Source organism: Sipha flava, unplaced genomic scaffold (assembly GCF_003268045.1).
Source record: "Sipha flava isolate LNK unplaced genomic scaffold, YSA_version1 130_pilon_pilon, whole genome shotgun sequence".
Classification (NCBI taxonomy): Eukaryota; Metazoa; Arthropoda; class Insecta; order Hemiptera; family Aphididae; genus Sipha; species Sipha flava.
In genome coordinates, this window is record NW_020271756.1 from 258,800 (window position 1) to 271,368 (window position 12,569).

Sequence of the window (12,569 nt, forward strand, 5' to 3'; positions counted from 1 at the left end):
TGACCATAAGAGTTTGGTAAAAGTTCGTTTTTAGTCATAAATAAAGTATTGACTCATATGCACTTTAAAAAGCGTTTTATCATCCCCTTTTTTTTCACTTAAAATTTTACGTCAGCAAATAAATGCCACTAATATAATGGTGTTAAGTACGTGAAATTCAAAAAATTCTATCATTTGGTTAACGCGAAACGGCATGAACAAATATTGATCAATATATTATATATTTATATGTTTTATATAAATTGCAATATCATGAAAAATATTATATTTCTCAACGAATACGTTAGAGTTTAATTCTTATTCGACAACGTTTACGGTCATATTTGCAGTGTATTGTAGGCTAAACTTATGGAGATGGAACAATTATTTTTAGATTAATAATCAACTACAGAAATATATAATTTTGGTCGTATGAAACTGCTTGATGGAGTATGCTTTTTAATCATTTGAATATAATATATTATAAACAATTTAAATAGAAGCAATCTCCAGTGACAAATACTTCCATTTTATATCGAAAATGTCAACGGCCTTCTACCTTGTATATACACTTGCGTGGTACTGTTTAAAATATAACCATAAAACCTAAATGTAATCAATAAAGAGTGAGGGGATGCCTCCAAATAAGTATGTTCACGTTATTTACGATTCTATTTGTAATATCATTAAACCGATTAGTTACGAACAAGAAAAATCCCACGGGTTCCTGCTTCCTATTATAAAACATTGTTCGATCAACGCACGGCATTTCCACGGCTAAATTATACATTGAAATTACGACGTAATGTTTAATCTGTGTAGTTGGGTGCGACGGAACGATCGGTGTTTTTTTTCTTTCTAATCATAAGATTTTCTGTACATGTCTTAAATGCAAATGTTTTACGAAGCAAAGGGACAGTTTTATGTTCCACTTATTATATTATAATAATTAACATCATTCTGAATTTAAAATTTGAAGAATTTTTCCAAATACTTATTCCTTAGTAAATAAAATTACTTATTAAAATGATTTATGTGAAATATTAATAATTTGCATTGTCATTATGCATTAAAGTGGTTATTCTGCTCGTTATATTGTTTTTGCTCACAAAAGCGTAATTCTCTAAAATATTGACTGAAGGGCAACTTTTACTATAATACATTAGCATAATACACTTGTTACATAATAACTATTTATACTAGCTCGATATTATTATAAAAACCCCACTATAGCCTTTTTAAAGTTTTTTTTTTTGATATATTTGCTTTTAAAAATAAGTCAATATAGCTTAATAGTTACACCGTGGTAGTGTTACAGAACCAAAATTAAAAATAATAAGAATTTACTTTAAACATTTAGTATGTATACAATGTACATCACAAAATTAAAAATTGTTATTGATTAAAAATTCACGTCACCTAGCTATAACTAGTTTACCTATCGTTTACAAAGTGAAAGGAATTAGTAATCGCGTGACGAATTTGTCGATCAGCTCGGTAATTAAAATATTCATCTAGTAATGGGTGCTTGGTGTGTTAAGATAATATCTTACCCCTTTAAGACGACGTGCTCTTAAAATCGATTCTCATTTTTATGCCACCCTAACCATGTCCTTGTCAACCACTTAACTATAATATTTAAGCAACACTTTTATGGGTTTAAAAAAAATAATTTTCTTTTAAAAGCGTCGAAACAAAGAAAATATATTTTATAGGTAACAATCGTTGTTGTAATAACTTTTTAGGCTTTAGTTCTTAAATTACAACAATGTTTCCGAGAAAAATTCCATTTTAACTAGTTGTTGGCTCTTTCAGTACACTTGACTGGTATGTATTCTTAATATAATTTTGTAACGGAATTGAATCAAATCTTCATTCAGAATATATATTTCTCTAAATGATCAAAGGTTTATCCAAGGCAGAGTATTCTGTCATTTCGCAAAAATACTGCAAAATTGACTTTATATTATATGAAAATAATTATTTATTTACTTAGAAATAAATTTACTATGAAGACAATACTGTTCAGGTCAAGATAAAAAATCACTTTGTATGAATCAGCTGAAATGGTTATGTAATTTTTATACCCCATTACAATTTCATAATACATCTAGGATTATGTTTTCGATTTTGTCGACAAAGAGTTATCTTATATTTTTTTTTCGTTTTTAATTTAAAAAATTATACAATTTTTTTAAATATCAGTATTAGTAACATTAGGCATTTCCACAAACATTTCCTAGCTATATAAATAATACTAATATTATTATGCACGTAAGCTTGAATTGAAGGAGACATCCAGTGACAACGCTTTGGTGACAACGGTTTATATACATGCCCGCGCTCGAATAATTTTCACTCAATCAGTTTGTAAATAAACTACCTTCTATTGCGTGGAAAGAATACGCATTATTAAAAATAAATGACCACCGTGATAACTTATTTCACCAAGACTGTTACAAGTTTGCGAACCTTTGCGTAAAACATATTACGATTACTGTGCAATGCCGCATTGATACAAACGGTCAAAGCTGCGGGCTTACCTGAGAAAGTGAATCTGCGGGTTTTATTTCACATTATTTTGGAAAAAATATAGTGAAGAAAAACTTTTTTCGGCTAATACTGTACTTCAAATTATTTTATAGTTTACATTGGTCCAATTAAAATTACTATACTTGCTTTTCATAATTTTATATCTTACTGCGTTTATATAGAGCTAGCATTTATATAAATTATTTTCATCTTTTTATCGCTGTTGAAAAAAATGATCAAAGAACAACATTTTGTAATATACCTAGAAAGCAGGATTACACATGAGTCTATAAAAAACATTTAACGATAAATCTCGCAGTAATGGGGGTGTAGCTTTGTTTGGCTGCGAATCCTGGACGAATATCACTACAAGCAAATATAAACTGAAAGTAACTAGTCAGGAGGTAAGCGAATCGAATATAGTGGCATTATAATAGTGGCATAATATGTTATTTATATTATTATAATAATATTGTGACAAAGTATTCAATCTAGAAAAGATATACTAGGTAAATCAGAACAAGAGAATTTACTAAAAAAGATAAATAATAAAATGTTGTTAAATTGGTAATCCATCTTGACTCATAAAAGTTCCAAGCCAAATTTTTAATCTTTCTCATGGCTGAGAATGACCTTTCGCATATCATAGAGCTGATCGGATATTTTGTCGATAATGAGAAGTTTATTTAAGTTAGGATAAAGCTCAGCATCCATGATTAACTTTATATCTTCTAAAACGAAGTAGGGTTTCTACAGGACAAACAGTTTTTCACCATAAGCACATTTTACCATATTTTTAACTGAAGAGTAGTAATATTAGTAAGACTATTTACATCCACTTTTAATCAACACTAAAAATTAAATTATAAAAATTGATCAATCTATTAATATTTAGAAACATTGTTGAATTTATCCGACATAACTCTAGTAACGTTATATACTTGGACTGCAATAGGTACATTTATTTTATTTATTTTAAAAAAATTGACCATAGAAGTAACAAACGCATCAACGTTTTGATGAAAAATTTAATACTTAAATAAAAATATAATATTTTGGAGTAACTAATTTTAATATTGAAGGGACTTACTCTCCAAGTCCCCCAAATTACGCCTATGGGTATGATATATATTGTATGAACATATCATGTTAAGACAACCATAATACTGTTAATATTAACTTGACCTTGTTCCTTGTTGACTTTTTAACTTTGGTCTCGGAAAGTTTTCTTTGTGCATATTCATCTGAAACAGTGACGCCGTGTGAAATTAAATTGAAATTGTCAGTTCAAGTAATTAGATTGATTTACCGACCTCTTTCAGTTCATTACCTTTTCAAATACCCCAAAAAAATATTTCAGCATTCATAAATAATCAAATTGTTTTAAATAGAAAACATATGCCAAGTTATATATGAAATAATTAATTTGATATTTTGACATTTTTTTTTTTAAATTTCTAATTATTTAGGCAGTTCAATTGATCTGTCTGGAGTATGTGTTTGGCACCACTGATCTGAAATATTTCCGGTAGACGATAGAGGAGTTGGTAAATTGGGTCTTAAATAACCTTTTCTAGGTAAATTGGGTTCCGGGAAAATAAAGGCAGTAGGTAAGTTGGGTCCTGGGAAAAGAAAGGAGTAGGTAAGTTTGGTCCCGGGGAAGAAAAAAAAGTAGTAAGTTAAGTCAAGGTAAACAATTTTTTTTTAAGTATCTAATAATTTTTAATAGAAGTCAATTTTAATATTATTGTATTTTTTATTAAATTTTCGGTAAAAACTTAAATGATACGAATTTAACAAACTCAAATTGACGTATAGTACGCAATGAACGCTACGAAAAATATAGTGAAAATGCTCAGATTTTGTACACTCGTGTATGTGCGAAATCATAAAAATCAATATTGGTGTTAACTGTTAACTGACACACAAGCGACAAGCTAATGTACGTATATGCCTATTTACGTATCATAGTTAATTTAATTAGACATAATCAAAGTTAAGACGTGACGAAGTTATTTGATCACAATGGAATCGATAACCAATAACAACAGTGTGAAATTTAATTTGTAAAACGACTACGGCCAGGTAGTATAGTTAGTAGTTGGGATTCAATTTACCTACTACCTTTTTTTTTCTGGGGACCCAATTTACCTAAGATCTTTTTTTCCAGGACTCAATTTACCGCATTCAAAATGTACACAAAACATCGCGGACCCAATTTACCTAGCCCCGACGATAGCTCAGTATATTAAGTTTGAATCAATTATTAACTAATCAATAATTGTAATGGACAAAATCACCAACTTGATTAAACGGTATTCGCTATCAAGCGTTCGTTCACGCGTACAGTATATAGTATAAAGTGAATTCAGCGTTGTGTAATAACATCTAAACTGTGTTTACACCAGATTGTTTATTAACGCAATAAGCTGTCTTTGTCACTTAAATCTGCACACGAAAGGCTAATAGTAGTTATGTAAGAAAAAAAACTCAACAAGAATGTTTCACCTTACACTGCTGCCGACACGCAGAGAATATCCGATAAAAAAAAAAAGATTTTTATGTTTCGCTTTATTGTTAATCGTCTCGTCTGTAAACGGCACCGCGCGTCATTCGCTTTCGGTATGTTGCTTATCATACTGGATTGTGTGGAACTGTAATAATATTTTCTCATGCTTTATTATTAAAAGTTAAGAAAAATTAAGTTTTCGTAGTTATTTTTAAATTTTTTGGCGCAGTTCAAGGGTGTCATATATTGTTTTAATATTATTCTTCCGTTGAAGTTGCAGGGCGTATTCAATATATTATAATCAGTGCACCGCCACAGTTGTTCTGCGTATAAACTCGCTATAAATTATAAAAACAACGAAATCGGTACATTTTCGACCAGAGGGTTTTCCAACTATATTAATTGACCCATGTTATGTTTCATTTTCCTCAAGTTAGTTGCCGCTATAATACGTTTTCGTGGGCTCGATGAACGATTTCGAAAATAAAATAAAAACGTAGAGTACGGCAGGATTCTGAAAATAACTACCGTGATGTGCGTGTTTCGAATGCGTGGTTAATTTTCGGGCTCGAAAAAAAGCATCACGTAATCATAATAAAACTAAAAACTCACTAACTATAATTATCACTCACACGTTTAATACGTATCTGTTTAACCTATTAACAGCATTTCGATGAAAACTGCGAAATATTCCCAATCATTTATAATCGTGGTTTATCGTCTATGTAGGGACGAGTATTTTGTTGGTATAGAAAACCTATCGTTGTTCGAGTGAAGACCGTTTTTAATTTTTGGGAACTATTATACTAAGTATTTATAGGGATCACTTTTACCATAACATCATTGCTGAATTATTATTGGGTGATTGTAAATTACGCTTATAGTATCTAATATCTAAGTAACCACCTTATATTTATAATTTTATGGATAAAATATTAGAGTTACAATCTGAAATTTATATAAAAATTAATAGTTTAAATGAACCTTATAGGTTCAGTTCATACATTTCATTTATTCCTACATTTAAAAATACCAAATCAAAAAAAAAAAAAAAAAAAAATTTCAAAAAACGGAAAAAATTATTCAACAATAAACACTATTACGAGGGCAGAATTTGTGAAGATGATGTCTCATTACAATGTAGATAACTTATAACTGTATTTTTTATTATTAACATTTTTAACCTAACAAAAAATATTTAAAAAACTATAATTAATACCATAATATTTAAAAAAAAAAATAAAATTAATTTTAATTAATTTATTCCTTTCAAGTAAACAAAAAAAAACTTTTGGAGGACAGTGATAATCGCCTCCTCGTTGTGTCCTCTGGGTAATGCTATATGACTATCATAAAAATAATATTTTTATTGGGCGCAATTTACTACATAAACATTTATACCTGAAAAATATCGGACGCAATTAACAATTGGGCGCAATTTATGTTTGCCCTTATTATTGACTTATTATGTTACACTGAGTGTACCATATACAACACAGTCATTTACTCGTTCGTAAATTTAGTTACTTGAAAAAGCCACGTACGATTATTTCTATTCGTCTTACACGGTAATGTTTATATTGTCTTAACGTAAATGTACTTTAATATGATTTCAACGAATAATTTATCATCTAATCATCTGCAGTTTCAACTTTTACATTTTACTTAGTTTTTATTTATTTTTTTTTCAGGAATTATTGAAACCACCTGATATGATAATACGTTCTATATCAGGTAATTCATCGTGCTAAATTTATGTTAACAATGGTGAACTAATTAATATTTATAACAATGGCTAGTAATATTATGAGGTTATACACTTGCTTTTAATTACTTAATGTTATCACTTAAAACCAACAAATAAATATAAAAAACAACACGCATACCCACATTGCTTTGCATATAATGTATTTAAATAGATAACATTATTCTGCTAAAAAGAAAGTTCACAAAATTACGGTTCTCGGAAATTAAAAATAAGCATTTTTATAATTTTTTTTTCAATGCTAAATCATCATACATAAAATTGAAAGGCCAATCATATCCGTTTTTTCAATTAATTAAAAATCGTTTTTAAATAATTTTCTAATATAGTTAATTTTAAAATGAATGTCACTAATTGATGAAATTGTTCAATCCATTGATTAGTTTAATGAAATATTATTCAAACTAATTACTATATCGTAAATTACGATTTGTAATGAGATCCCAACGAAAATCAATAATTATTATAAAGTGTTTTGGACTGCGGAATACTATATTATCCAAAACAATAATCTAGAATATAAAATATTACTGCTTGGTCAGAAGGTATGTAAGCAATTTCGTTAATTATAACTAACAAGTTCATACTATGAGAGAAATTAATTGCGTTAGCAGTATAATACTATTATGAACGTAATGTAATGTGTTAAATAATGTTTTAGAAGTAAAAAAAAAAAAAATTGCAATAATTTATTTATTTATTTATTTATCTATTATTCGTCTTATGATTCACCTTATTATCTAAAGGGCTTTAACTACGTACATCAAACTTATTATAACTTAGATAACTTAGGTAGACGGCCGAATGAAATAATCTAGACAACAAGCTTCGTACAATAACGGTAATTCCGTACATACATTCATGTGCAAACATCTGTTTAAAAGGACATTTATCGTACAGATATGGGATAGTTATTTCCCACCGTTAACCCTGGTAAAATAATTTGTTAAACACGTATAGAGACTAAAGATATATAATATACAATATACAATGCTTATATTATACAATATATTGAAATTACAGGCATTTATGGAATTTTAAATTTTTAATTCAATTTTTCGTTCGTTTTAATTAGTCGATGATTAATGCGTGATGGTAAAAAATACAGTAATTTAAATATTAATCTAATTTATTTATAAGATATTTTGTTATTGAGGAATCGACGTTGGGAAATTTCTTGTTGAGATCAGTGGCGTACTCACGGTTTAGGTTGAGTAATAGATTTTTTCTTAGATTTTTTTCTTTCTATAAGTTTTTTCATTCATATAAAATAACTTAGATCTTTATGGAATTTTAAAAATTAAAAGTATGACAGAAGTAAATGTTCTTTCCTTGATTAATTAATCTTAATAGAACTACTTTATTACTTAAAATATGCAAGTAGCAAATACGTTGTTACTTGAGTAATAAATAAGTATATATGGAAGAGAGTAGAGAAATAAGGGTAACCGTGCAACCATACGCATAAATAATAATGCGTATAATAATATTATGTACCATTTAATCTAATCAAAAGTGTATTTTTTACGCCTATCGCGTTTTGCGTTGTCAAATCAGAACGGAAGTATACTCGTATTATAGTATTATGATTATTGTGCATGAACAAAGGCGATTTAATAGTTCTGCACCATCAAAAATTTGAAATATGCACCGGCTGGTAACTGAATTCTTTTTTTTTCGTATATAAATTAAGGCATCGCAACCATGTTTCAATTTACTCAGCCGTTTTTCCGGCCACTATTTGTTCAAATGATATTGTTCAAAATGTGTTTGTTTATTCTGTTAGGTATATGACGTAATAGGTACACAAATACAAACTTTGTGGGCACAGTTTTTGTTATTTTTCAAAATTAATTTCACAAACAAATTATTAAAATTATTTTGCGTTATAATGACGGCAAATATTTTAAAAACCGAATAAAATAATCAAATAGTGAACGTTTTTGACATTGTTATCGATAAACGCATTATTTTAGCTAATTCAGATTACGATTATTTACATAAATTCAAAAATACTATTTCAGATAGCTGGAAATATTTATCAGTAAATTTCAAGGATTATAAGGATGATGAGTGAATTTGAATAAGATTGTATTTTATAATAACATTTTTTATAAAATCCGGAGGTGGTTCGTCTAACGAAGCTGACAAAACTGCGACTCAAACCGGTATTATAATATAACCTATAGTATACGGAACAAGAATAGACTAAGATAACTTTTTATAAAAATGTTAAAAAAAACGTCCATTCGGTGCTATTTCAGAAATGTTTTCTGACATATTATATATACACATACCTATATAGAAGGTATACATATAAATAATTTAAGAGGGTTTTCTCTTTATTTTAGATTCATTTTGCTAGGATTAGGGTATAAGCGATTTAGTCAACATAACTGTTAAATCATTAAAAAAAAAAAAAGAGTTAAATTGTATATTTTCTATTTATTTAAGATTTCATTGTAATTTATAAAATACATATTTAAATAACATGTTATCAATGGAAATTGTCATTTCTCAATATTCTGAAGAAATTACTACATTTTATTTCAAAATAAAAGAAAAATATCAAAATATAACTTATAATGTTTATTTACATATATTTATTATTTTATTACACTATAGAACTGGATTATAGAACTGTGAAATTAATACTTGTTTTAAGAAAGCCAAATAGTAACATAAATATCGCCAAACGAGTTTTTTTATTTGTTATAATATTAGTTTGTACATAAATTCAATTTTGATATTATTATATAACAATATTAAAAAAAAATGTTTAGTAATATAAAATTGGTATACATATAATTTCATAATTGTATCAACAATAAAATATAATGAATTAAAATAAAATAATAATTACGCCACACCTACATTAGGTACCTCCGTTTATGGACTAGCAGTTATTTATTTATATTATAGAATTATGATAAAAAAATAACAAAAATAATTAACCTAATATAAAACTATCAAGGTCTTACGTAGTCCTGTAGTATCATTTTTAATGTTTGAAATATTGCCGGATTCTTCAGTCTGCATTACGTCTCAAACACGATATTTCTCAAAAAAATGTGTTGGTAACGTACTATTCTAGTTCCAGGTCATTTTATGTAAATTATTACGTATTTTCGGATATTTCATATAATTTTTTATTAGACGATATATTCGTTTCATTGTTTTATTAAACTGTTACGGATTTTAATAAATTCAACATTCGTTCAAATTAAAGTTCCAATGGATATAAGAATCATTTGGTATTATTCTGTTATCTCAATCATTTGCATTTACTTACTTCATCAATATTATGCAAGCATCATGGAAATTGAACGTGACAGAGTATATAATTTTTTTTTCTTTTAAAAAAAATTGATCTTGGTTTGATAGTTGGTCAAACTGAATTCCAATGTTTGATTTTTTAAGGAAATGACTTGATAAGTTATAAAAACATTCCAGAAGTATATTCGATGTTTGTTCTAATATTTAACTTTCTCGCCAGAGGTGTACTTACATATACATTTTCGAAATATTAAGCACAGTAAACTATATTTTATGTAACTGTGCAGTAATGTAATTTGTTTTTTTTTATTTTTTATCAATATTAATAAAAAATGTATTATAAGTCAGCCAAGGTTTTATAAACATCCACTATGATTGAAATATGGAAAATAAAAATATACTAATAAAAATACCATATTCAATATCAAATCTTTAATAATAATAAAATATAAATTCGAATCATCAGGGTAAAAAAAAAAAAAAAACGTCAACATTTCATAATCAACTATCATCAAATATTTTAAATAAAAATATGTGCTAGTGGCGTAGTTAATCAAAAGGTTTTCGTAATCTAAATGCATTTGTAATTAGTCTAAGTGCTCAAAACAATTTATACTAGTAATTGAGTTCGGTACTCCATACAACCACATCGGTTATATAATCACATGTATCAAGAACATTAACTAGATCAGTTAATATCAGACATGAAAATCGGTTGTGCATAAGTATGTGCTTTACAACAATAAAATGTATATTCATTGGCACGATTTTAATGTTGTTGTGACGTCATTAGAATATTCATTTAAAAAACCAAATTTTCATAAAAGAAACCACTTGGTAAAAATCGTTACTTCAGTATTATATCGTGTTATAAATATTACAGTCATATATTTCAATTTTCATAATTTGTGAGGTCATATATATATTTATAAACGGAATGATTTTTACTAAATATAATAAACATTTCGAAAAAAAAATATTCTAAATGTTAAATCTATGCTTAAGAATTTTACAATCAGTTATTTGAAAAAATAAATTAATGAGAATTAGTTGTTTGATAATTTCAGTTCAAAACGTCTAACTTAAACTAACTTCCTGTTGGTTAAAAAAAAAAATAAATAAATATTCCTGTGAACCGTAACGTTAAATGAAACTTTCAAGTAAATTTAAAAACCTAAAATTAACACCTACAAAACATAAATTGTTATTTCTTTTTCATAATGAAAATTAACATACAAATTTAAAAAAAATGTTAATTTATTGAAAATCAATTGTTTTTCCTCTTTTATTCAGTCATTAAATGCTTTTGTGTGAATTTCTCTATTTATTAGAGACTTTTCATTATTTTATATGAACTTTACACAAAACATATAAAATTAAATTAACTTTGATTAATTTTTTAATATTATTTTAATATTAATTATGTTTTGTTATTAATTAAATTATCTCTATGTTGAAATACAAGATCTAGAAAATTTTCTGCATGAGAAGAACATTTAAAATCGTATCATATTAAAATTGAAGTTAATTTAGTTTTTACTCAACTTATTAATATAGGTGATAAGACAGTTAAAAATGATTCAAGAGATAACTAAACAATCAAACGGTATCTTAAGTTGAATTACTAAGAACTTGTAGAAAATTTAATATTAAAAGTAATTTTAATATTTTCGTTGCATTTTACTCAGAACTATAACGGTAAAAAAATAACTGCTTTGATGAGGAACATATCTGTAAAAAGTTCATTGTTACATTGGTCTAGAATTATCTAATCAAACCACAGTGGACACTTTATATTGTAGAATAATAAATAATAAAAAACAATAAATGTCACAGATACATAGATTTAACTTTTAGAGTTAGTTAATTTAATTTCTATATATTTCACATGATCACGTTTGAACTTCTGCAGAAAACTATGTCTTAGTTTCAAATTTTTTTTTATACTAACAAATAACAAACTAATATTTTTCCTTTTTAATATTAAGAATATTTAATATTCTTCTTCTTTTGGCCTATCTACTTGCGTTCTCACTCTGTATTTCGTATTTTCCATACACATTTTAGTTAGTGCTAATAATTTTTTCGGAAAACCGAACTCATACATAATATTGTAGAGATAGTGTCGGGTTAAGGGGGGGGGGGGGAAAAGGGGGCAGCTGCCCCGGGCGGCAATTTTTTGGCAATTCATTGGTACCCAGGTCTATGAAATTTAAACGCTACAGAGCAGTCAAGGTAGTAGGGCTTTTTTTTCAAACATTTAATTACAGCTGTCTCTTAATGACTCGCTATTAACTGAACAAATACTTATTTTTAATATTTTATCAACGTACTCGTATTATTCTTCCTACATTATTAATGTTAGCTTTGAGTTTCACGAAATCACATATTACACACATATACACCGGGCCCCTAAAAAGGGGGGGGGGCTGATGGACCTTAAGTACAGGGTACCGGTTATTTTAAGGGTCCGTGGGCCCGTTGAAATTTATTTGTAATTTTTGAAAT

General features: G+C 27.3%; 1 protein-coding gene across 1 annotated transcript in view; it reads left to right on the top strand.

Annotated features, from left to right (window-relative positions):
* The window catches only part of LOC112694498 (multiple C2 and transmembrane domain-containing protein), a 101,816-nt gene that overhangs the window by 20,143 nt on the left and 69,104 nt on the right, over window positions 1-12,569 (top strand). The window contains exon 2 of the mRNA XM_025569981.1: window positions 6,712-6,754. Coding sequence (XP_025425766.1) covers window positions 6,712-6,754 — 43 coding nt within the window. The remainder of the gene's footprint in view (window positions 1-6,711; window positions 6,755-12,569) is intronic.